The following is a 27725-nucleotide window of genomic DNA, read 5'->3' as shown; positions in this document are numbered from 1 at the left end:
GATTTACTTAAAATGATTAACACCACACTCAAAGTGAATTATTTCAGTTTGGAAATACTGCTTCCATGTTTCCAGTGAGTGGTAGTTTCACTGCATTTGTTCCCTTCGTCTTCTGTGCATGGAGATCTCGGACAAACAGCCCCAGTGTTGAAACTTGTTATCTGTTTGGGAGGCAACCAACCTCTAGTGCTCAGGAAGATTAATGGTATCATTTTCAGGCATATCTGGGGCTTTAAGGAAGAAAGTACTGATGGTTTTCACTCAAATATGTTTTGAGAAGAAAATTCAAAGGCTGAAATAGTTTGTTATAAACATGGTCAGGAAAAGTTCTGAGCTTGAGAGACAAAAAAGACATCAAAAGATATCTGTTCCCAGGCATCAGCCAAGGAAAAATGTATCTAGCCCATATACACAGACACATTGGATGTGCCACTCTTCATAGTGAGAAGAGGGCTGAAACCAGCTCTGAATTTGGGTGGCTGCAGTCATCAGCTTAAGGTAAACATCACTGTTTACAACTTGCCGTCGGGCAGGTGCAGATACTTTCGTTCCTTTTTTGTGTTTTTCCTTAGGTACTCCCACGGTGCTGGAGAGGAGTGGGTGAATGGCCAAGGTCTGCGTTTGAGTGCTGTGGTGGCACTGATTAGCAGAAGGGTTGCTGTTCAAGGAAATGCCACGATGGAGAGGATGTCACACCTCAGACAGTGTGTAAAAGCAGGTGTTGCAAGAGGTGAGGAGGTCTTTTCTCACAGGAATGTAGTGAGGAGGAAAATTGCTCTATTAAAATCACATTTTAGTATCGTGTATCGGAACTTTTCTTTAATAGGATAACTTTGAGACATATCAATGCCAGGGAAGCGAGTCTATCTTTCCAAACGTTGTTTGACATTGAAGTGTGAAGTCTCGGGAGCTGAACTGCATTTTATTGTAATATCTCAGATGTATTATTTTCACATTGTTGTTTCAAGCCATCTTGGGAAAGACCCTCTAGTTTTGCCTGAGCCTAAGGGTGTAGAAAAGAAAGTATTTTCTGAAAACATGTTTCAGTGTACATAATATATTAAATTTTTAATTGTGTTTACTATTTAGTCATTTTAAGAAGAAGGAAAAACAAAACAGCCTAATGTTGTACTCTTTATTGTAAAATATTGAGATGCTTAGTGTTTAGGGATACCGAGAAAAAATAACAGGTGATGGTTTCTTGTAGCTTATAGTTAGACGGGTGAAACAGTGTTAGGTATCTCAGTTCTCCTTTAGTTTTACCTGTATAAAATGCCATGAAGTTTGATATTCTTCCTGATTTACACCAGCTGATGGTGAAGCAGAATCAGACACAGTGGTTATAATTTGAGGAGAGTTAGGTTATCTGGCAACCCAGGTGTAAGGTTTCCTTTAAAAATAAAATGCCTTGGGCTTTCAGACTGTGACACAGGACTTCATTTGATATCCAGCAGCCAACTGCTTATATTACTCATGGATTTATTGTTCATTTTCTGTGGAAGTCATAAATATAGTCTCTGAAATGTGCTAACTGTTTGAAGTTTTTATTTGAGTTAAAGGATAGGAGGATTTCTCAGAGGAGTCACCAGAAGATGAGCGAGCAGTGTTTTTTCGTGGTTAATTTACCTTCTTTTTTTAAAAAAATGAGCATTACTGAGCATAAGCAGGCAGTGCTGGGATTTGAGATCTCCTCTGCACCTCCACTGAATAAACCCAAGTTGCACATTCATAGCCTGAAATTCTTCATACCAAAATATCCTGAGCACAGACCCGTGGAATGATGTCTTTCATGGATGCTGATGCCTTCCCTGGCCCTATGATTTACTTTCCTTGTCTTTAGACTGTGGGTAATAACAGTTCCCCATCCATCTGCAGGGAAAGTCAGGAGAGCAAGGGTTTTAAAGAAATTTCAAAATGTTCTCATTTCAGTTTAGTTCACTACATCCGTGTCCAAATCCCTTTTCAAGAACCTCACCCAAGGTAAATCAATGTCAAATCCATCTTCCCTATGCAAAGGTCTATTTAAAATTGAACACAAGGAACTTGCCAAGGCATAAAACTACCACAGCTTCCTGCTGGTTTGAATGTATGTTCCTCTAAAAATGTCCACACTCTTAGGGAAGGAACCATGAGAGTATTTAGAGGGAGTATCAAATACGCTTGTTTGTGGCTATTTGTCTTTGGGTCCGTATTTATGATCACTGCTGGAGATGGAGTCTTACTGAGTCAACCCAGTGGGTTTCATGATGTTGCTTGGGGCACTCTGCACATCCCATGGTCACCGTGGAGAGGTAACACTGACAGCTCCCACCGCGTTGTATTCTAGGTGGCTCCGGGTGTCTGTACAAGAGAAGCGAGAGGCAGCTGGGGTCTCAGGACCTGGGTGCCATCATGGTTGTGGAGGCCTTCCAGGGAGAGGCGAGTCGGCTCCGAGTGGAGGGGGTCCAATTCCGCCACGTGGGCCAAGCATTTCGGCAGCACTGCAGTGCCCTGACTGTTGCTGGCAATGCACGGATGGCAGGTGAGGCAGTGCACTGGAGGTGGGCCTGAATGATTTCAAAAGTCCCACCTTTTCCCACCCAAAGTTGGGGCGATGTCCTCAGAAGCTGCTCAGCTCTTGGGTCGGTTGACAAACTGGACTGGTAAATGTGAGAAAACCTCACCTGTAGTCTAAGCCCAAGTGAAACTTGATGGAGTGCTTTAAGCTGCTTTAGTTCCTTTGCATCTCTGGACAGCTTCTTCTGAAAATAGTATTTTATTTTTATACCACACCTCTGAGTTGGCATGCTACTACTAACTCTGGAAATGATTGCACTATTACACTGTGAGGGAGCCCAGGGGAAAACAGGGCTGTGCGGTGACATAGACCAAAATCTAACTATCACCAGAAGGTTAAGGAACACATTAAGTTCCTTTGACTTTGTCACTGATAAGTGCAAAATTAATCTCTGTGATGAATGAAGGCTCAGAAGACTGGTGGTGATAGGGGCAAGTTAGATGGGCTTAAATAATATTTTGAGAGTACTAGATGGGACTTTCCTCTTCAGCTAACCCACAATTATGCCTTTCCTATGCCACCTTCATCACTAAGTGAGGATCTGGGCTTCCTGGTGGCAAAAGGCAGCACTGGCCATGATCCTGGAGTACACTGGACAGGTTACCATGCCTGGCTAGACAAGGTGTACAAGATACCTGCCTTGTCCTTACTGCCCTACTGAAACATTCCTCTTCTTCAGTCCCACTTCAATCATCCAACTGCCTGAGTTTGTAACATACTTCACTCTTGGGATCTTACCCCATCCTTTCATTGGATCTCCTCCTCCTACTTCCTCACAATACTGGACCACCTCCATTAACCCATTTCTGTGCTCAGGGACCCTCTTTCCTACCGTGCCCATCCCAGCAGTGCCCACCTGTTGGCAAAGATCTGCCAGGTGAGTACGGGTGGGTGGCTGTAACCAAGCAGTCTCGCAGGAACCAAAAGAATTAATTGCATGGCATCAAAGGATGAGGAGCTAATACAAAACTCTCCCTACTTTCAAGCTGCTGCAGGAGCGGTCTGCAAACTAGGACCATGCATGGCAATCAGTTAGCTGAGGGGAATTTGCTCGAGCTTGTCTAGACAACAATTAACATGATGAGGCATGTTTGCAGAGCACAGGGGAGTGGGAGATGGATGGCGCCAAGGAAAGGTAACACCTTGCTGTTAATTGATGGTAGTTAACCACCAATCAGGGATTGCCTAGTATGCAAGGCTTAGCTTCAAGAACCAATTAGTTTAAAACGCGCAGCTTCTGAAAGTGTATAAAAACTCGTGCTTCTGTACAATAAATCAACATTTGCTTGCATCAAGCTGCGTCCCGTCTCTTCATTTGCCGCAAGCTGCCATGTGCTTTTTGCTCACAAGACTCATTTTTTCCCCCAGACTCTTACATACGTGGCTGTTGTGTCTTGGACTCTTTTGGCCAAGGACTCCGTCTGATTGGCATCTCAGACTTTGTTGTGGACAGTAATGTTTTCTATAACATTTCAGGCCATGGGCTTCTGCTGGGTAAGTGAAGCAGAAAAATTCCTATCCTATATCTAACAGCAACATGTACTGATTAGCATTTGCACAAAAATCCCTTTCGAGGAAAGAATGGCAGATCCTTAACTGCACCCTGAGAACTTTAATCAAATCTGCATTTTCTGGTGCCAGTGAATCTGGAATAAAGCTCCTATGCTTCCACATGCAACTCCTAGCAGTTATTTCCATTTGACCATATACTCTGTTTTTTCATGCCAGTCTTCACTTGTTCTGGATCACTTACTTTTCAGTGTACAAGTGGAAGAATTTTTTTAGGGGATTGATTTATCTGTCATTGGAAGAGCACCATTATGCAGTATTTAAGACCCCAGTTCAGTGAAGCATTTAAGAGCATACTTACCTTTAACTTCAGTCATTTGACATCGAAGATAATGGAGTGAAAGCATATGTTAAAAGTTAAGCAGAGGATTTAGCACTTAAATAAATTGGAGCTTGGAGCAACAAAAATGTTAAGCAACAAAATATTTCTCCTAACTAACCATCAGGAGACTGACTTGCAGCATCTTCTGCTGGGATCTCATGTTGCCTAAATACCTAAAGATATAGCTTGATTTTTGTTTTCCATCAGAGATGGGATAAAAATGACCAATTTTAAGATAAACAGAGGGGGGAAAAAAAGCCTTTCAGTCCTGATCCTGCAGTTACATACACTTACACAGAGCCCCTATGCTAGGTCCTGTATTTAAACATAAGGAGAAGTGATAGGTTATGATTTAAACAGAGAAGACTATAAAATGAGAGTGATTGTATACATCTTGCAGGGGAAGAGCGCTGGCTCAGAGAGATGCAATGCCTTGCCCAGGGTGATGCATAGAGTGCTCAGGGCCATGGCAAAGCAGAACAAGATCTCCAACCTGCCACATGCCTTGGCTCACTCATGCTAGGCCATGTGTCTAGGACTCTGGGCTGAGCTGAACGTTTCCACTGAAGTTACAGACTGAATATACCTTATCCCCAAGATGTCTTTAATGGCTTCACTGTCAGCAGCTCCAGAGGGTCTGATGGATGAATTTATATATCATTTTGTTGCCTGTGAAAGAATATTTATTATAGCTGGCCATTTGCAGCTCCAGAATTGGACTCCCTCAGTGATTTCATCTAAACCCCTTATTTTCAGGGGGTTTGCAAGACAGTCATAAAAAGTCGCTCTGGGCTTAAAATTAATTGACAAACCACGTCTCGGCTTGGAAGTCAAGACCTTTTACACCACCTCAAAAACCTATATGACTGTCAAAAGGACTGCTTTAGGATCCTGTTCATGCTCTGGTACTGGCATAATTTGTAGTAAATGCAGCCTGAAAGGAAATATTTCCTAAGCAGATCTTGTTCCAAAAATGCAGAAAGGCTCAAAAGACTTAGAGGGAGGTTAAATATAGCTACTGACATCCCCAAAACCAAAGGACTTAAGTTTTCCTGTGAAGTGGCTTGTATGTGGGGTAGTAATGTTTGGGGGAGGGATCTGTATTTGGAGTAGAACTCGAGCAGGTATAATTGAAGATAATAATTATTGTTAGATAAACAAAACTAAATAGATTTAATTTGCTCCTGATGTGGGCCAAACAGAGATATTCCACTTTGTATTCTGCATCCAAAACACCAGAGAAGGTGAACATATGCTGATGTGTCCTTGTTCGGACTTGACTTATATGGGACTGTCCACTTTTTGCTGTTGTGTGGCACATTTCTTTGTGGTATCATTTTAAAAGAGATTTCTTTCTCTTCCCCCCCCCCCCCCCCCCCCCTTTTTTTTTTCCCTTTTTTTTCCTTCCTACTTCAATACTGTTACTAGTTCTGGGGCACCCCATGACTCCGAGTTGTGTGATCAATTGGTTGATTGATTTTTCCTTTTTCTCCTCATACTTGATTGCTTAGGGGGCCAAATCCCCCACTCCTGTGCAGAGTTTGTGCAGGTATTTTTAAGTCTGTTTAGAAATTTTTTCTTGCATGTTAGTAGGGCAGTGAATGGAGACACAGGAGACAGGACTTTGAATTCTAGCACTGCCAGAAGCATGGCTATATATGCATAGGTGAGCCACCTCCCCACTCTGAATCTCACTTTTTCCAACTGTAAATGTGCTTTATAATATACCTTTTAATCATTTTCTCTATAAACTTGTGACACAGTATGGCTGTTGTTATATTCATATGTAACACCTGGTACAGGGCCTTGTGCATATTGAATTGCAGAATCGTGGTCTCTATTGCATCTTTGTGGAATATATGTTGTAGCATTCCTTCCCCTGATTGTTTTTATCCCATTAGAGTGTAAGCTCTTTGTGGCAAAAACTTTTTTTTAATCGTATTTACAGTGTTGATCAGATTTTGCTTGTGGCCTCCTGATGTTGCTGTGTTGAGCAGTCATGGCAGTCTTTGACCATCTCACAGCCATCTTCTACTGTATGTTAAAAACCGTTTTCTAAGTGCTTTTCAGACAGTGATTTACCCAGGACAGCTAGAAGGGAAAGCTAATTCCCAGGTGGGCCGTGCCAGCAAAGCAGTCAGGGCAAAACCCAGCAAGTTCTGTGACTTGCAAAATAGATGGTTTCCAGATATATATAAATTATTTTTCTTTTTATCTTTTTATTTGTGTTTGTTTTTTTTTTTTTTTAAGGAGAAGGACCAGAAGAGGGGAACAGAGTCAGTAACAACATAGTGATTGGCCTTTCCGGAACAGACAGTTTATCCAACACTGAGACACTGTCACCAGCAGGGATCTACATCAGGGCTCCTGCCAACCATATCAAGGTAAGAAGCTCAAGTATAAAGCGTAACATTTCCTTTCTAATCAAAGATATCAGAAAGATACAGAGCTTCATTAATCAGGGAGATCATATACAGAACATTTGCTTTTTAGCTGAGCTGTCAGAAACTGTGCTTGTGATGCGATATTAAAACAAGTGCATATTACAAAATAAATTATACTCATGGGCAAATTTATTACAGAAAATTTTACTGCACTCGAATGGAATGAAATATTGCAATGGTGTCCTTCATTCTGGGATATTTCAAAAAGTTGTTTTATTTTCTAATATGCATGGATTCATAAAAACTGGAATAAAGTCTAAGCTTAACTTCTCTAGAATTTTTCCCTACTTCTGTCTTCATAAAAAAAAATTAAATCTCAATTTTAATGGACTGGTGACAAGCACACTAAAATTCAGCAATATCAGATGCACCTGTGTTGGGATTTAAAATGGCAACTTAGAGTCCAAAATTTGCATTCCGCTCTGATGAGGAGAATGTGTTCCCTGCCCTATGAAAATGACATTGATTTTAAAAGAAGCAAAGCTTCTTTATTCTAAAAAGTGATAAAACATTGAACTCTTAAAAAGCTAACAGACTAACAACCCTTATATCAAAAAGTTGAGCACAGTAAAAAGCTTTTTGTTCCCTAATTCTCTGATGCTTTCTTTTAGTTCATGCTTTTTTTGTCTTCTTCAAGTCACATTTCAGAATGAGTCAATTTTAAGTGTTTTTTTGGGGGGAATATTTCAGTGATTTCAAACCATTTTTCCTTCCCAACTACTTTAAGTCTGGAATTTCATTGAAACTGACATTTCTTACTGCAGTTTCTGTTGTGACAAATGCACATTTTTCATATATATATATATCTGAAATCCCAACCTGTTCTATTGCTAACCCACAGAAACCAAAGCAATTATTAACTATATGTGAAAACCTAATTGGCCCCTGGGCTTCTGTTCTAGGAGGAAAGAATTGCACCTACATTTGAAGGTGAAAGAGACCAACACATTTTCTATGTTAGTATGAAAACAGTAACATTTAGGAAGGAGAGGACTTTTCTGCAATTCCCTCAAGGGTATATTTATCATTTTTAAGACCATCAAATATGGTTTAAAAATACAACAACGAGGCAAAATCGCATGAATTTCAGCTCCACTAAACACAGAGTTTTGTACTACCATGCACTGACTTACCCTGGAGCTGTCTAGTCAATCGCCAGTGGCTCAGCTTTTGCAAAGGTTTGCTGCAATTACCTCTACGGGTACGTGTGAACTGACTGTGGTGGGTTTGCAGCCCATTTGTTTAGCTCTCCTAGTTCATGTGTCTTCATAGATACGCCCAAAGCCGCGTCTGTGACTGTGTATCGGAATGTCAGGGTTAAGCCTGCTCTCCAGAGGTGTGCTACTCAAGGCAGAATAGCAGATGGCCCTTGAAGAGTTGCTGACGAACCTGATTGTCAGCCGTGTCTCTGGGTGGGCTATTTCAGGCGTTGGGGCAGGAAAAGGAAAATATGAAGAAGTTGCCTAGCTTAAAATTATTAGCTGCACTTATTGTCTACAGTACCAGGCAGTGCTCAGCAGAAGACGTGAAAGGACATGGATATTAAGAGAAAAAGTCACCCTTCCTCCAAGCAAAACACCTGTGTCTTGTGGACTTTTCCTTAGCACAGTATTAATAACTAAATGCAAGGGATGCTGGTCTGGCACCAGCATCATGATGTTATAGAGTTTGAGCACTTTTCATCTGGTCAAATGGCTCAAGAATTGGATACTGCTTTTTAGGTATTTATAATCTTAATCTAATAGGGAGGTTTGAAGAATGGAATGGGAAAGACGCATCTTCCCAATGCCTGGTTTCCAGGCCATGCCAAGGAATAGACATTTCCCCTTCCAGATTTTAATGATAAGTGGTTGTTAGTTTTTGTGTGAGGGGTGCTTTGTGTGTGTGGGCGGTGTTTTTTTTTTTTGGGGGGTGTGTGTGTCTGTTTTCAGATCGCCATCTTTCGATTACTGGTTTTAAACTTGCAGGCTGCAACCTTTTGGGCAAGGATTAGAGCTAAGATAGAGAGCTTTAGGTCCATCCTGTTACATCTTCTGTGCATGATGAGTTAAGCTTTCCACAGCGAGTCCTGCAATAATATTTTCATAACTACTCAATTTAGTAGTTTAGGAGCCTAAATTTGACTGAAGAGCTTAAATATCCTTGAAAATCAGTGGTCTCCTAAACAGTATTGAAATTGGGACACAGCAGTCACTCAAACCTGAGCCTACAAAGGCATTTGGAGACCAAATTCCCACTGTTTTCCCTTTGACTTAAGCTCTTAAGTGCATTTGGGAATCAGCCGTAAGACAAAATTTTATACTCGTGCAAAATAATTATTACAAGGTTAGCATCTTTTTTTTTTTTTTTTTTTTTTTTTTTTTTTAAATAAAGTATGGAAGCCTTGGTTATCACTTTTTAGTGTCATAAGACAATTTCATTAGCAGGCTGGTTTCTTGCCTTTTAAATGCTATCAGCATGAGGAACTGCAGATCCCCCTCTGATACTGGCTTTTTTGTCACTGAAACACATATCCTGTGTCCCTGGTTTTATTTTTTGGTGCAGGGAAAAAAAAATGGTAATTTTTTATCTTTTTCTCTTGGCTATCTTGGGCCCAGTGGGTCTTGGACCTTTTGTAGTAACTTCTTATTCATAAGCATTCACCCCTTAAATCCCAGAGCCAGCATGCAGTGCTCATGCATAACAATGTACAGATGGGGTTTACAAAATTCAACGAGCATCCTCCCTTTCCTTTCTTGCCATGGCGTGAAGGACTGGGAAACAGCTGAAATGAATGAATGGGGTGGAGATCAGCCCATGTTTCCATGTTAGAGGAGTGACCGATGGTCACACTGTTGATAAATGGATTTGTTTCCCAATATTACCCAACGCAGCCATTCTCCCCAGTACCAAAGAGGTGAGGCTACAGCTGTTCGGCATTGATTGTTTCTCAACATTTCATCCCTACGGAGATCTTTTCTAAAACTTGCAAGGTGAGTGCCCACTGAAGTGAGCCCATTGGGGGTACTACTTGCATCCTGCCAGGTTCGGAAACTGGGGAGTGGTGCTGGGCACACTCTCCAGAGCTTTAATGTCATCTTTAAGGTCAACCGTTTGAGTCCTGGTTATCTAGAAGAAATTCATGAAATATTTACATTAGCAGTGTTGTACAGTTAAGAGACACTTAAAACGTCAGCCAACTTATTTTACTGACTTGCAATGCACACCTCCAGGTATTTGGCATGCTCAGGGAAGTAATTTCTCTCTGGAATTTTGGTTGCACGGACATTCGTAATATACTGACTTCCACAAAGAATTGATTTCCACACAAAATTCCCTGCTTGCCTAAAACCCCTGCCCTCCAGCCACTAGCTGGCTGAATAAATATGCAGGTTTTTTTCCTTGTGAATCATCTGTAGAACGGACGATTGGAGTCGCAAGTAAAAGATCTTGAAAATAATGTGACTGGACTGCAGAAGTATTTTATTAAAGGGAAAGGGTCTGTGGCTGCATTTTCGGAAAAAGCAGCAGTTTTGCCAGGGGATAGAGAAAGCAATGCTTTGGGTATTGATGCTTTGCTGCTTGACAGATGTCAGAGATCATGACTGCAGGGAACACACTTGGATGGGTCGGAAGAAAGTAATTGGTATATGGAGGCTTTCACCTCTAGGTCACCAGGCTCAGCTTTGAATTTGGACCATCAGGGACCAAAAAGTCATTAGTACTTTAACTTTGTCCGGTGACCTATGAATGTAACAGTGGGTGTCAGGCCCGACTTTAGAGAACAAGCTCGTCTTATAGCTGCAAGAAAGCTCATCTCAGACTCCCTTTAGAGAACTAGGTATCTCCAGAGCGCAATTAATCTTATCCAAGGATAGACCAGAAGAATTGCCCTCTGGACGTGCCTATACTTTATTTTTTCCTGGAAAGGGAGCCATGGTTTACCAGCCTGGACTTCAACATCAAAGTTTTAGGCATCTAGGTAGGTGAGAGGGACCATGCCCAGATGTGCACAGGGTAACATTGCTGTATGGACACCACCCAACACCAGCCAGCTTTGGCTGCTGGCCAGATGAAGCAGGTAAGAGCAGATTTTTTCCCTAGAGTACAAAAGCTCCTGATTCACTGGATACAAACACATATAACCCACTTACTACTGATTTGGTAAGTACCAGACTCCTAATTTTAAGGCTGGGCAGACCTTATGTTTGCTTATTTTTCACCTCTTGCAATAGTACAAAGAATATACCTCTTGTCATCTCTTCATTAAGACATATTAAGTGACAATAACTTACATTTAAATTATTCACTTAACCTTGGTAAAAATAATCCCAAACAAGTAACTTACCACAGGTCTGAGTAAATTTAATTTTTTGGCCACTGACACATGCTAAAGATGTAGTTCTCTGCTTTTGCTTGAATTTTAGGCATCTCACCTTTTCAGTGCCAATGTTTCCTTTTCCTGTATTTGCTTTGGGAGGTATGAGAAAGATACAGATAATCAATAAACTGTTAAATCAGTACAGATAATGAATAAACTAAGTAGTTTGTGATTTACCTTTCTTTCATGACATTGCCTTCTTACTTAGAAAAGATTTTAAAGGTGTGGGAAGTTTTCCACACACTTTTTGTCTTACCTACTTCTTGAGGAATTATGGCAATACTATTTTTCTGTCATTTGTGTCCATTGCTTGGCCAACCCTTGTTGCCTGGTTTGAGAACAGTGGTTGTTTTAAGACTGGCCCAAGGACAGAGTGAAAACGGGACAAGACTGAGGACACAGAAACAAGGTACCAGCTTCTACCAGCCGGACTTACCAGAATCTGAATGGATTTCAGTTGGGATTTTAATTTGGGTTTTTCTTAGTTTTATTTTAATTTCCAGAGATCTGTGGTAATCTTTTTTTCACAGCCACATGTACTTCTCCGCAGGGTAACACAGTGTGTGCTGCTGGATATGGTTATTTCTTTCATCTCTCCCCTGAGGGACCATCCAAAATGCCTCTCCTGTCCTTCAGTGAGAACGAAGCTCATTCCTGCACAAGGTACTTGGAGATTTTTGGTTAAAGATAACTTAATTCAGTGCATGATAGTGCTAACTATAATAGCAGTGGCGAGCAGAAAAGGCTTTACCCCTCCTTTCAGGATGTCTTCACACATCCACCCCCCCCACCCCCAGTTTTCCATGCTTTTAGGGGTTCCTTTCTTGTAAGCAGAGTTCTCTGCAGTAAAGCAGAAACAGTGTTTGACAGCAATGTGTCTGGGACAGTATTTGAGGGCCTGATGGCGAATGGTTTCCTTAATAGTTTCAGTATGGTCCTTCCTTATTCACAACCCCAATTTGTTAACTTGCAGCATTTCTCTGTGCTGTTAACAAGCTCCTCCACTTTAGTCCCTCGTTTAAATGATCCTGATGTAGTTTAAGGTGCCACATTTAACATACTTCCTTATCAGCCATTTAACAACAAAGCACTGAAGCATGTGCTCTTGTGTTGAAAGCTCGTTTTTAAGTATAGCAGGCATTTAGAGCAGAAAAGGTGGCATACAGAACAGATACATGGTTTGTTTCTTGGATGACTCCTTTAACATCTCCAGCAGGCCATCATTAGAGACCTGACACCAGCTTATGCAACCTGGAGCAGCATTTCTTACCTCCAGATGCTTAATTTCAGAGCAGCATGAACACTTAACTGTTAGAATTTCATAGAATCATAGAATGGTTTGGGTTGGAAGGGACCTTAAAGATCATATAGTTCCAACTATATATTCCCATTTATGCCATGGGCAGGGACACCTTCCACTGACCAGGTTGCTCCAAGCCCTGGCCAGCCTGGCCTTGAGCACTGCCAGGGATGGAGCATTCACAGCTGCTCTGAGCCTTCTGCCCTCACAGTAAAGAATTTATTCCTAATATCTCATCTAAATCTAACTTCTTTCAGTTTAAAGCAATCCCCCCTTGTCCTGTCACTACATGCCCCTGTCAAAAGCCCCTCCCCAGCTTTCTTGTCAGCCCCTTTTGGTACCGGAAGGTGCTATAAGGTCTCCCCGGAGCCTTCTCTTCTCCAGGCTGAGCCACCCCAATTCTCTCAGCCTGTCCCCATAGCAGAGCTGCTCCAGCCCTTTCATCATCTTTATATCTCTCCTCCGGACTCACTCAAACAGGTCTGTGTCCTTCTCATGTTGGGGGCCCCAGAGATGGACACAGCACTGAAGGGGGGTCTCACCAGAGCAGAGAAGAGGGGCAGAGCCCCCTTCCTTGACCTGCTGGACATGCTGCTGCTGATGCAGCCCAGGGTTCAGTTGGCTTTTTTGTCCTTTGATTAAGTAGATTGAAGGGCCTAATCACTTTGCAGTCTAATGGGATAAAAGATGCTGCGTGTACATCAGACATTACATGTAGCAGTTGTTCCTGTAGCATTCAGGAACAGCTATTCACCAGAGCTTTTGCCTGTGCTTTCTAAAACAGAAAGGACAGTAAAAATTGACATTGTACTAAAAGTCAGTGGATGGAATCACCTGAATTTTGAGGAAATCTGCATATTAATCTGGATTTAAAATCTCTGAGAGGGTCAAACCAAGGGCTGCAAGTCAGGAATATGTACATTTGGAATGTACTCCAAGTTGACTGAATCCAAGACAGAGAAAAGCCTTATCTGTCCAGATTTGTATCAGGCTTATCAGAAGGTGATGCTGGTGGGAAGCTCATGAGCATGGGGGGGATGTTTTGCAGTAAGACCTGTCAGTGGTACTGCACACTGGTTGTTAGCCCTAATGTGGTTAATTCTGAAATTACTTGAAAAGAAATTTTAAGTATGCTCTCTGGCACGATTAGATGCCTAAAATAAATATTACTATCCACCAGTTTTTGATTTAGGACTAAATGATAGAAGTGTCATGCAGAGAACTGTTACAGATGTAAGGTTTTAGATATCAAAATGATGAGCAGGAAAATCTGCTTGTGAATATATGCACTGTAAAGAAACAGTCTCCTTTGCTTTATTTCCTAAACAGGTATGGGTTGCTGGTGTACCCAGAATATTTGCCAGACAGCCCACACAGACCTGTGCAGCTCAGCAGCTTCACAGCTTGGAGCAGCCGAGGTGGAGTTCAGGTATGTCTCTCCTGACTGTCCTCTGTGATGCTCAGGACCTTTACAAGTATATCACCTCTACACAGACTTCATCTTTTAAGGCTGCAGATAGGTCACAGTTACAGTAAAGCTCTTGTACCTGTACATCCATGTCCCTTAGCTGGAGGCTCCTATTTTGGTGATAAAGCCAGAAACACTTTTTTTTTTTTTTTTTTTTTTTTTTTTTTTGTGTGTAAATTCTAACTGCTTCAGTGCAGAATCAATGCTACTTTCATCGAGAGCTGGTGTCCTTTGTAATCACCCAGCATCTGTCTGTCACTATGATCACAAAATCATAGAATGGTTTGGGTTGGAAGGGACCCTAAAGATCGTCTTGTTTCAACCCCTCTGCCATGGGCAGGGACACCTTCCACCAGATCATACAGCCAAAAAATTCCTCCCAGTGGATCTGAGCTAATTGTAGGGATTGCAGCTGGTAGAGGATCTGTTACCTTCACAGGGCTAATGGATTCCATGGGATTTTTTTCACCATTGTTAAAAATTTTAAAAATTGTTAAAATTAAAAAAAAACACATCACCCTTTATTATCTAATATTTTCTTCCCATACCAGTGCTTAGAGGCTGTGACCCGCTTAACACCCCATCTGATGACCTGAACAGATTGTACGTGATTCTCAAGACATGTTGTCTAGTCTAACACATCCTATGGCTCTTTCTTTGAAGGTGTCCAATTTTTCCATGCTTTTTTCAGACTGGTACATTATATTTCTGGAAAAAATTATTTGCATGAAAAGAAACCCCAACAAACAAGCAAAAGGATGTTTTACAGGTGTTTTTTTGTTTGTTTGTTGTTTTCTCTGCCTAAACTTGTAATTTCTTTGTATGTTACTGACTTAGAGCATACATGAACAACTAAGTTTATTCTGCTTCTTTCCATGAACTCCACCTAGGAACAGTCTTCTTGCTGTAGGTGACTGTAAGCAATACCTATGATTATTTTCAAAGCATCTTTCTTCCACAAACATTAACTTCTTTATCCTGCTATTCTTCCCAGTAGTAGACCCCCAAATATTTAGAGCACTTTTACCCTTTCAGTTACTGATTCTCAGTTCTGATTTTCTTTCATACTTTTCTTTTTTTCTTTTAACATGAAAATAAGTTGGTGGAATGTAAAGATTTTTGTATTATAATTAAAAGAAAAAATGAGAAATTAAGGGGAGATGCTCTAATACTAAATACACATTCAACAATTTTATGTGGTGTTGCACTTCCCCTGTCTATTACAAGTCAAGCAGAGCTATAAATCATAATTATTTTTTAATTTTTATTCCTTTATTGTGCTTTTATATAGATTTTTAGTAGCAGCAACCTTAAACTCCAACATTTCTGGATTTACACTTGCAAAGACTTTGGCATTGACATTGTAGAAAGCCTGGGAAACACTTCCGTAGCTGACAGTGTTTTAATTGGACGTGTTGGGCAAAAGGTAAGCACTGCAGGAATTATTTCAGTGCCTCTTGAGCTGCACAACAATCCTTCAAACAGGGATTCTGAGAAATAAGAAAGCAACTTGAATAACAGCCCTGATCCATGGCAGCTTCGGTAAAGCTTGGATTTTAAATAGATTGTATGCAAAGATAAATACTTAGGCATAGCTTCAGGATGAGGTTTGGGCACTGATCTGTTTGTGCTCTAGCTATCTTACACTCCTTGGAAAGATGATGCCTTCAACAGCAGCAGCAGCTGCTGCGAGGGACATTGATTTGGAGATGAAGCACAGAAACTTGGAGCATCAGTAACACTCTCCCAGCCTGCTGGAACTAAGAATTTTGTTGCTTCTGCTGGCAGCAGCAGAAGAGAAATAGCATTTGATCAGCTGGATCCTGCATAATTTTTTAGGTGTTCCATTCGTACCAGCTGATGGTAGAGCTAAATAAACATCAGCTGTTGATGAACCAGAGATTGCATTCTGCAGGAAAATTCAGCACTATTTCCAAACTTGTTTTTATTTCAGTATGGAAATTTTGAAGTTGTTGTTTGTTTTCTGTTTTGTTTTGTTTTGTTTTTTTAATTTGAAACAAGGACACTCATTTTTCTATTTGAATTTGGAATTATTAAAAGATTTTATATTAAAATGCATATTAATGTATATTCTTTATAAAACAAGATTCAAAAGTAAAACCAAAATCATACTTCTGTTCAGCTTAAGAGCTGAAGGATTTTAGTAAGACAAGTGTTAATTTTTTCACTACTCATGTTGTTTTCCAAAACTGACATTGTCTCAGCAAAAACTTGGAATTTCACAGAACCCAAATTTTTGAGAGTAATATTTTTTGTTTAAACGAGCTTTTCTAACATAAACTCCTATAAACCTTTTGATGTAATCAGCCAACACCATTTAACCATACACAACTGGGTTTAGTTTAGTGATTTGATAATAATGATGGAGATCAACAGATTTGGTTTCTCACCTACTTAACACCTTGGTGTCCTATGCTCTGTCATTGCACCGTTGGTCCACCTGGAACACAGCGCACTACTTTTTTACTTGAGAATGAAAACTGCCATCAAAGTGTAACATTTTTATTTATGCAGCAAATATGATCACCTTCCATTATTTCTTCAGGCAGCTGGACAAAGTCCTTTGGGTGCTATGAGGTTGTTAACAGATTAATAACATGGATAACAAAGGAATTTTAGTTATAACTTGCCACAGCTGCTTGTTCATGATTTTGAGGTCTTTTTTGCCCTGCTCAGTTTTCTATTGTTGTTTAGGAAATTAATTTTCTCTCTGACTGGCAGAAAAAGAGTTTTAAATGAGTTTTCTTTAGAAGGTTGCAGAAAGAAGCCTCAGTAGCAGGTCTGTTGAAAATACGCAGCTCAGATAAAATCCTAGCTTCACCAGTCCAACCTTGCAGCCTCCCAGCGACACAATGAATTTCCCTCAGACACCAAAGGGTGGATGTCTTTGTTTTTGCTTTGCTGGATCTATGGAAAGACTCCAATGTTGTACTTGTTAAGAGATTTAGAGGCGCTCAGCTGTGCCTTGTTTCTTGCAGTACCCCAGGGGGGTGATTATCTTTGATTATCTCATGATAAGAGCCTCCTTGTCATAATTTACATCTTAATTTATGTAATTCTCCCTTTAATAATGATGTCTCTTTAATATCAATTAAAACTTTATGACATTAATTTAATGGGAACCTTGGATATTCCTCTCTGCTAGCCCTTCCAGTTTTTGAAAGAAGTGCTTTAAAACAAGATTGTTTTCTGGACATATCAGGGCATTTAAGAACTGGGGCTTTGATCAATTAAAATGTTAGTTGCAGGGGTAAATCCAGGGCCTGTAAAAGCCAAGAAGAAGACTTTTGTTAGCTTCCTTGACATTCAGCAAGCCTCTTCCATGCTTCCATAAAGCAGCTCATAGTCCTTGTGGAGCCATTTGAGGAGAAGCATTTCTTCCTGAAAAAGCAGGATGTCTGAGACAGGTGACACACAACAGGGAGGAACTGTCATCTCACCTCTTTCTTCTATTTGCCATTTATTTACATAAAATAAATTAGCTCCAAAAAAAAAAAAAAAAAAAAAAAAAAAGAGACAGAGAAAAAGGAGGGTGGAATGGAAAACCAGGCAAGTGTAAGCAAAAAACCAATAGAGTCTTTCTGACTGATTTGTACCAGAAGCCAGGGATTTCAGCTTAGCAGTGACTTGGAATAAGATGGCCCAAGGACCAGGACTGTGACCCCAGATGTTTTGACCTCAAAGTAAAAAAAAGGTGATGGAACTACTGTCTCTTAATGAGACTGAAGATAACAACATCTCTCTGAATTAATGATCTATTTATAAAAGTCCATTTCATTCTACGTTTCCAATTAAAGAGAATGCTTTCACAGAGGGTGGATTTCTCAACTGATTCTCTACGACGGCTTTTGAGAGTTGTTCTACAAAAGTGTTTATTGGCCTCAGAAACTGACAGTCCTGCTGGCCCTTCCTCTTCCAGGCTACCCACTAGCTCTAAGTACATCCTTCCCAGCCTGTCTCCAAGATAAACTAGCAGAGAGATGCACACTTTCCCTGTATCCCAGCTGACAGTCACCACAAAATCTAGTTTTTCTGTTCTGTTTCCCATCACTTGTGGGTTTTGCTCTTCCTTTCCACTTGTTGTTACTCTGATGGACCCTGAAGTCAACTAGAACTTTAAGGAGAGCCTAGCTTAAATGCTTCCCCACCCCATTCCCAATCACGTAAAAGGGCTTTAAATCATAGCAGTCAGGTTTTCCTTAGGACAGAAATTAGAATTATTAGCTTTGTAGAACAAGAAAATTTCCTGCCTACTGGACAAGACAAGGTAAAGTAAAAGGGGCTGTAAAAAAATATGCTTACTCTGCCTTCCAGGTGAATTCTTTATTCCCAGGGAATGTGCAGTTTTCTTTCCCTTCAAATGTCCAGCCTTAACTACTGTGCAACCGCCCGGACAAAACAAACAAGGCAATCACTGCCCTGAATGTAATACTATCACATACTGCAAATGGTGAATTAAGCAGATGTTACTTGTCAGAATTTGCAAAGCCATAGCTTAGATCTGTCCTTCAATCAGCATACATTGCCCCACAACCATTGACTTGAGTGCAGTCACATCCTTGTGTGCCAGCTGCTGTATCCTGGACTCATTAGACTTGGAGATTCGCATGGTGATACGTTTCCCAGTGCTCTGCTTTTCTTCATTGCAGGATAGGACATGTATGTCAGCAGGACTAAAAACTCCCAAAAGATACCAGGTATTTGTCTCCAACACAACCTTCAGGAACTTTGATGTGAACACTTGCACAGCAATCAGGACTTGTTCTGGCTGTTACCAAGGGCAGGGTGAGTCTGATTTACACTTATTTCGCAGGCTTTCCTCAGTCCCTGGCTTCCTTCCATTTCAGATTTAGATGTTTAGAAGTTCACAGTTTCCACAGACAACCATTGACAGATATTTCAGCTGAACGCCACAAAAAAGCACCGTATAATGACAAAGAATACTGGCCCAGTTTTAATTCTGTGATCTTGTCACTATGTTTGCTATAGGTGAATTACCAAAAGCTAGGTTTTGAGGTATTTGCATACCTGCTGTCCTTAGGTTTCACTGTATTAATAGTTTTCAACAGTGTCACTCTCTCTGTTTCACTTCCCCAACTGGAACAGATGGATAATGGCTCCCTGTTTGCAGGGAGGTTGGGCATAAGGTGACAATATGCAGATGCAAGATAAATGTTGTGCTAGGTGTGCAGCTCAGATGCACTGAGAATATCCCTGAGCTGGGATTGTAAAGATTTGCATAACAATCAGTCCTCAACATACTCACCCTCTTTAGTGTGTGCATTTTGCTGGCATTATGGGTGGGCTGAACCAGCTCGTTTAGCTGCTCTGCTCTGCATAGGTTGAGGTTGCAGGTTCTCTCCAATCTTCCTTGGAAATAGCTTCATCGCTTAGCTGAAGCCACATATCACATGTATTTTGAAGACAAAGGTAGCCTTGTTTTTGTGCTGGTTTCATTTTCTCAGTGGAATTGTTTTTTATACACTAACTTGTTTCTGCTTCTTCATTCTGGGAAGTACAATTTCAAGATGGATGATTTATTTAATAGCTATAACAACCTCACAGAATTTCACCAAACTCCTACCTCAGGCCAGCCTAAACCTTAGATGAATTTGCCTGAGATAATGTGTAAACTAAGCATCCTTTTGAGCTTTAAAGAGGTACCCAAAGGCTCTTTGAAGAATGTTTCAACTGCAATTACCTCTTAAATATATTTATATATAAATGAATACTGTCCTACAATAACATAACAGAAAAAAAGACTTCAAGAGTTGAGATCAAAGAACAGGAGGAATACTAAAATCTGACTTTAGAGAGGCTACAGTTGAGAATACGATAGTCAGATAGTGGTGCATGAACACCCATGCCAAAGCTGACTTGTTATGGTCCATGAGGCAATGATTTTCTGTCATTTCTGGAAATATTAATATGTTCAAAAACTCCCTGTGCTGCAGCCCACATGACCATTCCTCATTTTTGTAGTTACCCATGTTACAGTAATGAGAAGATCCTTCAGACACACTTTTCAACCAAGAATTTATTGTGCCAGGTGCAGTACATGCACACAAGTATATTTACAGGCATGTAAACAGTCCTTATCTCTAAAGATTTTGTCTTATAAATAAGGCAGAAGAGATCTATAAGAATCGCTGTTTTGGAGGCTGTAAATTTTGGCATTGGGACTTGTGAAGAAACATTTGGAGTCACTGAGGAGATGTTGGTAGGGCCAGGAGAAGCACTTGGATCTGAGGGCACTGGACAGGTTGGACCTGGTCATAAGAAAGCAGTGGCAATTCCTACAGCCATCTTTCGTTCTTTATTTATTTATGTTTATTTATTTATTTTCCTGAATCTCCCCTTCTTGTTGACTCAGCAGACATTTTTCCAGAGTGAATGTGGAATGAAGCTAGTCTCTTTTTCTCCAGAGATGTCTCCAGGCTTGTTACTTGAGAAGGTCAGTCTCTGTTTCTGAAATGCCGCTTGTTCCCCCCAGGTGGATTCACAGTGAGAGCTGAAGGTCTGACCTTCATCAACTCACCTTTCCAAGTGTCCTTCCCCTTTCCTCACTCTGCCATCCTTGAGGATCTCGATGGCTCTGTCACGGGGCAGAAAGGAAGTCACCTCCTCCCTTCTACAGATATCCTTGCACTGTCTTGTACAGCCAGTGCCAACTTCAGTCAAGATTCTGGTGGCAGTGTTTGTGGCAGCGACCTTGTTATCCACCGTATGTCTCTTCACATGTAAGTAACCATGCCCCTTCTGAAAATCTGGCATGAGTGTTGCTTGGTATGTTCTATATTGAGAGGGCTGCTGGGTCTCAACACAGGCCCAGGACTCTTGCCCCTCTGCTGGGTCCTAAACTAGGTCAAAATCCTGAGCACTGGCATACATTAGTCTGGGTTTGTTGTTCACATGGTCTCTGGCACTGGTTTGGTTCTGGCTACTTGTTCCCACCCAGACAGATCTCAGGCAGGGTTTGAGAGGCAGCAGAAGGACCATTCCCAACTGGCAATTTGGATGGGGGCTCCATGGTTTTGGGAGGGAACTGCATGGACAGCTATAAGAATTATGTATGCCATTGGCCTTCAGGCCAAAGAGCAGTCTGTGGTTTAATTTATTTATGAATTTAGATATGGGCTGCCCAAGTTCAATATTTTTCTGATGTTCTCAGCAAGCTGCTTACATTTCTTACCTTGGTATCCTATCTGTAGTCTTGATTCCTGTGCAATTCTGGCAGTGTTAAGTGGACCTTTAAGTGGAGGCTGTGATGTTTTGCCATTTTGTTATTCAGATTACCAGGGGGATATAAAGTGACCCTTGCAGAAATAAGAATCCAGCTCAAGGTGGGGACTTAGGCTTAAAGTGAGATTGATAACCAGTCCCCAGACACCCAGACATCTAGTGGGTGAATTGCAAACTTTGCCAAGATTTTCTGAGTGGTGACCGACAAAATGTGAGAGAAACACTTCAGTTGATAAGATACAATATTTAAAAAAAACTTTTAATTTAATTAGATTTTAAGTGAAGTTCTGAGAGTGTTTCCTTTTATGCTCACTGTGAGAGATTTCCTCAAATGCTTCCAAAGAATAAGTGGTCATGAATAGGGATAGGTTTTCATCTCCTAAGCAGAAAATATTTGCCATCTATTTCACTGTTATGATATTTTCATCAGATTCATGTATTATGTTTTCTACTAAAACTGAATTTGACATTTGATGGTTTCATTGTCCCAGCTGTCATGCAATGAATACCTATATTATATAGAAGATATACTAAGTTCATGGTGTATTAAATTAAAAGAAAGCTCTCCAGTAGGTATGTATCTGTTGCTCTGTTAGAACATCCATGCCTTTCTTACTCACCTCATCAGGACCTTCTGATCTTTCATTTTGCTGTTCTTTGCTTGCTGCAAGTTGAATTCAGTCAATTCAAATCATCAAACCTTATTAATACTGACTCAGGCTCACAATCTAAGCAACTTGTTTCAGTCTATACATTTATGGTTTCCTATCAACATGACGGGATCAGACAATGATACAAGGGAGATATGAAACTCAAGAATAAACTTCTGTTATTGAGAGTGGCAGAACATTTTTGGCAACGAGGTAATTGCTTTTCCAGAGTTAAGATGCCAATTTTCACTTGATTTCAACGGGCACTTATGATAATACCAAAGTTCACAGATGGGAATGAAAACCTATTTGTTGTCTCAATCATAATACAGGAAGCCAAAGCACAAAAGAGCAAATCACTTTATGAGTGAAAGGGACTACAGTAAATCTGTGATGTAGCTCTCAGAACTTATTCAGCGATCAAAAATTACTGTTAAGATTTGGCAGGTGAGCCAGAAGCTTAGTATGAGTGAATTCAAATTGGCTTGAAGACATATAAACATACTGTCCTGAAGAACATGTGTGGTCCCCACATAGACATGGACAATGTGTCCCACTAGAGGTGATGGAAACCTGGGTCCTTCATTTGGTTGCCCATGGAGAGACATATAGTGCCATTTAAAATGCCCTCTGAGATCTCCCTTGGCTTGTCATTCTGTGGCAGAAGGGCAAGGATCTCCTGGAGACACTGTCAGATCTGGCATCTCTCACCAAAGGTTTTGATAGCTTGGGACATTTTAAGCAGGACTAGATGCCTCTATTTCTCTAACTTTTCTCTTAGGGTTGGTCAGCTGAATTGCCCTTTGGGCTTCTACTGACTGGACTTACTATGATGGTAGTGTCTGTAATGGGCACTTAGTCACTGAACGCATATTTAAACATCAGTAGGCACTTAGGTGTCTCAGTCCTAGACTAAATGACAGAATTTTCCTCTGCCTGTCCTCTACACTGGCTTCTGGGGAAATAAGACTTCTGCAAGCACAGGGAGCATATGCACTCTGTACATTAATACGTACATGTAAGCACAGTCTGTCTCTTTTTTTGACTTCGTCTTGAATGCTTTCCAGTTTTGGCTGTTTGTACTGTTGAAGGCTCATAATGGTCCCTGGCCTGTTTTGGCCCAGGACAGCTATCCCATTCCCAAGCAATTCATGAGCACAAGAGATCAGCGTGACCCAAGGAACTGTTTCTATTAGGGCAATGTAGATGTCCCTATGCTGTTTTGGAGGCTGAAGGAGTTTGTATGATGTGACCAGGCCATGCTAGCTAGTCTCAAGGCTGGAAGACAGGCAATGGGGATGGCCAGCTTACCAGGGGAGGTGTAGCCACAGGTCTGTGTCTGAGTGCTTACAGAATCTATGAGTAGATGAGGCACAGTTTTATTGGAGAAGATCCATCTATCTGTGTAGATATAAACACATCTTATGATGTAGGGTACATATCCTCCTTCCTGGTATCTCTTCAGACTCCCTGTCAATTATGACTACTAGACTACTAGAAGTTTGAAACAGAATGATGCTTTTGAATATTGGTTTTCATTTCCAGAAGGATAGCAAATGGTTTTGGTGAGTTCTACTGGCACTGCCCTATATCCCACCTTTGTAATAACCCAGCCCTGCGATGCAGCCAGGTCTTTCCCAATAGCTTTGATGGTTTTATGGCTCCCAGTGGATGTTCCAGCTCACTTCTGTTGCTGCACTTGTTTGTTCAAGCTGGACTTGTTCCTGCCTTTGAGCAGCTGGTACCTAAAGGGATCCAGTGGAGAAATCTGTTCAGCCAAGTACTATCACCAGTTCTGTTACCCAGGGAGGACACTTGCGAATTCCTGGCATAAAAAAAAGGGGTGGAAAAGGCTTTTAATGATCTAAACATCCCTCCTGCTTTTCTCCCCATGCTTATCTTCCCTTCCCAGTGCCCCGCTTAACATTTCACTTTCTTTTTGAAGTACAAGTCTGAACCATTATCCATTTTTGGCTGTTTCAGGTCAGTTGTATACAGGCAGAAATCCTAAAGTGCTCTGTCAGAGGGCTGATAATAATTCATTTCTGAATTATGTTTCAGAAGAAAGAGGAAAAAAGCCACCTTCCCAAATAGGAAAAAAAAAAAAAAAGCATCCTTCTTCAAAGGGGAAAACTATAAGGCTTTCAGCTACCTGCAGGTTTTGCATGTGATTACTCTTTCTCATAATGAAAACAAAACTCCACAATAAATTAAGAGCTGGGATTCATTCTAATTTAACAAAAAGGTTGCTGGGTAGAAGACAAACTACAACTGTGTTAGATGTCTTTCTGGACCAGTTAACCATAATATCTTAGGCAAAGCAATTCCCTTTCTAGTCTGCTTTTACCTTGATTATATGGACCACCAGGTCTTTGGGTCGAGGCTGTGTGGGTGGACAGAGCTTCTCATAACATTGCCTGTAGTGTGATTTGAGTCCTTTTGGATACTGTCACAATGTAAACATTAATAATTCATAATCAATAATGTATTCAATACACCTTGTTGCTGCTTGTATCAAAAGGTGGTTAAGAAGCAAGTACAAATAGGATTTAATCTACACCATTGTTGTTAACTCTGGAAATGTTTGAGCCCTGACCTAGATATTGTCTTTGCAGTAAATTGCTTAAGAGTTTTAGTTTAGTCGTACCAATGACTTCTCAATTGACCTTTTCTCTCAAGCAAGTACCATTTTTCCCCTTCTTTATTATTCATCTGCATGAGCTGGGAGTCAACTTACATCAAAGATACTTGGCAGTCCGAGTAGCAGAAGCCAGCTGTTAGCCTGTCCTCTGGAGGACTATGTAGTTAACAGAGTAGCCCTCTCAGTTGTGAGTATCCTCTCTGTGCTGCTTCCAGATCCTCTCTCCTGAGTAGTTCTTACCAGCCAAATCACTGTCACGTTAAGTTGAAAGACTGTCAGCATGCAGCCAAGAAAATGCAGTGAGTCAAGGAGGCGTTGGTCATGTGGACAGTGCTCCAAAATGGACCTGGTAGAGGAGCAGGGTGGGGAATGAAAGGAGATGAAAGGATTGAAGAATAAAAGTCAATGAATAAAATACCCACAGCATTACGAGAGGATGAGGGGGTGGGGAAAGAAGAAGAAAGTCTGAATTTGGTCCATAGGTATTTGAAGAGTGTTCACAATAAAAAGGGAATATTTTAGGATTAATACAACAAAACATGACTAGAAGCAATTGGCAGAGGTTGAGCAGAGAGAATAAAGATAGATGGGTGACAGGAAAATATTCCTAAAACTGATGTCTCTGGGATTCACCTAATCTCAGTAAAAAGATAAAAGTACTGTGGCTTGGCTGCCTTTAGTTTCTGATGAGCAAAGAATTAAAGATCACTCCAGAAGAAATTTTTCTGTTGTGCTCTGCCAGGCCCTGGAATATGGAACCTGTCAGATTTGCAACCTGCTGCTTGTACTTACCATTTGTGTTAAGCTCTGTAGTTGGTAAAACAGGGGTGCTACCAAAACGAGGGGTGAAAAAGAGATTAAAAGCCTCTGAGTCCAAGCCTTAAGCACTGAATCCACATTTGCTGATCATCAGGCCAAAGTGATAGCACAAGAGTATCCTCATTTCAGTATGAAGTCACACTGTACAAGGAAAAGGTTGCAGGCAATAGCAGTAAAACAGCCCCATCTCCTGTGCCGTCTCTTGGTCTGGAGCAGTGCATTCTCTGTGTTCCTCAACACAAAAATGTGAGGGGCTTGCAGTGATGGGTTTTTTTTTGCTTCCCCTGAGTGTCAGGAATGGACTCCAGCTCCAAAAATCTTAAAAGCTGAGGCAGGTAATGGATGTTGAGGAAAGCCCTAGCATGGCAACCTCTATCCCAGCATCCTCAGGCTCATTCCCTGACCCTGAGGGCAACTAGCAAGGCTTGGCCATGGCTGTGTTATTAACCTTCTCAGCCTGCAAAACATCAGGGAAATTGCGTCAGCAGTACCTTTTAGGCAAGATTGCCTGCCTGGGAGATGTCTGGGACAGGGCTAGTTGGCGCAAGCTAAAATCATGTCTGGGACCATTTTAATTATTTAAGTTACAATGTGGGTAATTGACTCTTAATCTTTGTGCTGGTTAATTTACCTGAATGCATGTAATGTATTGGCACTTCCCCCCCCCCCCCCCCCCCCCCCCCTTAAACATATGTTTGGGAATAAAAAAAAGAGTTTTTTGTTAGTGAAAACCCCTAGAAGCCTTTTTTTTTTTTTTCCTTTTTTTAAGAGAACAAGTACCTTGAGCATTTCTTGACTGTCTGTCCTCAACTCCTTCACACTAAAAACTTCCAGGGAAATCGAAATCCGTTTCCAAGCTTGCATTGCTGTAACAAAAGCCTTCTTCGCGAAGTCCAGTTGAAAGTTAAACTAATGTGTCACGTAAGCACCCTTTAAAGAGAGGTTTTATGTCTTTTAAAAATGTAATTGAAGCTTATAAAAGTCTTTATAAATTTATATGTGAGAAAGTTATTGAGTAGTCTGAAGAACAGCTTATGCCATGGCATAGCACAGCATGGCTGCAGGCTAGATACGGCTGTTCCAAATGCCACTGCTACCCATATTATCATGAAACTATGAATCTCTATTAATATTAAAACAAATTTTCATTAAAAAATTGTCATAACATGATTAAGTGACTTTAAAAGTTTCTTCACATTATGCATAATTTTTACAAGAGGAGAGCATTAGAATAATCGGCTGCCAGGCAGCACCTTGCGGCAAAGGGGACTCCAAACACTTCACGGCTGCGCATACCAGAAGGAAGTTTGCCTCTTGTTCCTTTTCATTTGCTTTCCCCTTCTCACCGCAGAAACCTGGGACTTGCTTAGCACCGCTCTTGTAGTTCAAGCCTTTTATTGCTTCCCACTCCTCTAGTCTGCTGCAGAGGAAAAGATTAACTTTCTTCTTTATAGCCTTAATTCTTAAATCTGGTCTAATATTCTCTCCTGTAGCGCATGCATTCAGTTGCTGCAAACCCAGCCACTGCTGATGGGTTAGTGTGAAAAGAACAGCGTACCCCCTACCTCCGTGTCTTTGAGTCTTGAAGAGAGTTCAAATGTTTACTCTAGTGTTGTTTTTCCTTTGATATTTACTTACTGTGGTGCCTTCAGATGAACACCCACCTGCTCTGAAACACCCTTACAACCACACTTCTCCCCTCGATGTGCACATGCTTAGTTGCTCTCGGGTTGTGCATCCTTCCTGTGTACATGACTGTATGCACACATGGGGCAGTTTACGTGCTCACTTGGCCTCATAACCCAACCTTGTCAGGCCTCCTGTGGCAGAATGTGCAAGGAAAGTATTAAATCATTGGCTGCTGACTGTTCAGTTAACCAACACATCAGCTAAACTTCTGAGACTGAACACCTACTGTGCTATACTTCTGGCATCTGAGACATCTCACCACAACAGCCATGAGAAATTTGGTTCCTAGTGGAGGACCCCTTTCCTTTTGCCCTGCAGCCTGAGGTATTCACAGCAAAGCCAGATCCTGCACAGGCTCATGAGTATACATGACAAGATGGTTCCCCAAGCCTTCCCCTTCAGCTTGACCATTGACTGGGATATTTCTGGGTGCAGGAAGGTGTATCTGGCATTGAGGCAACATTTTCTAGCCCTACACTTTCTTTGCTTTCAAGGAGAAGTATGGCAAGCCTGTTGGATGCTTCTTTTGGTCTGGATAGATCTAAGCCAGGCATGCCAGCTGGGCATCACTGCCATAACCAATGTATTATTAGTCCTAAGTTGGTGTTAATTGGAAGAGGACTGCAACTGAACAATGAAGTGT

At 41.1% G+C, this 27725-nt stretch overlaps 1 protein-coding gene across 4 annotated transcripts in view; it reads left to right on the top strand.

The window, feature by feature from the left end:
- Positions 1-27725, top strand: part of PKHD1 (PKHD1 ciliary IPT domain containing fibrocystin/polyductin) — a 275282-nt gene that overhangs the window by 121960 nt on the left and 125597 nt on the right. For all 4 annotated transcript variants that reach the window (XM_040598035.1, XM_040598036.1, XM_040598034.1 and 1 more), the window contains 9 exons: positions 573-730; positions 2327-2521; positions 3926-4051; positions 6699-6832; positions 11803-11915; positions 13882-13981; positions 15312-15446; positions 18691-18826; positions 20535-20781. In XM_040598035.1, coding sequence (XP_040453969.1) covers positions 573-730; positions 2327-2521; positions 3926-4051; positions 6699-6832; positions 11803-11915; positions 13882-13981; positions 15312-15446; positions 18691-18826; positions 20535-20781 — 1344 coding nt within the window. The remainder of the gene's footprint in view (positions 1-572; positions 731-2326; positions 2522-3925; positions 4052-6698; positions 6833-11802; positions 11916-13881; positions 13982-15311; positions 15447-18690; positions 18827-20534; positions 20782-27725) is intronic.

Source organism: Falco naumanni, chromosome 6 (assembly GCF_017639655.2).
Source record: "Falco naumanni isolate bFalNau1 chromosome 6, bFalNau1.pat, whole genome shotgun sequence".
Lineage (NCBI taxonomy): Eukaryota > Metazoa > Chordata > Aves > Falconiformes > Falconidae > Falco > Falco naumanni.
This window is presented reverse-complemented; position numbering and strand designations above follow the sequence as displayed.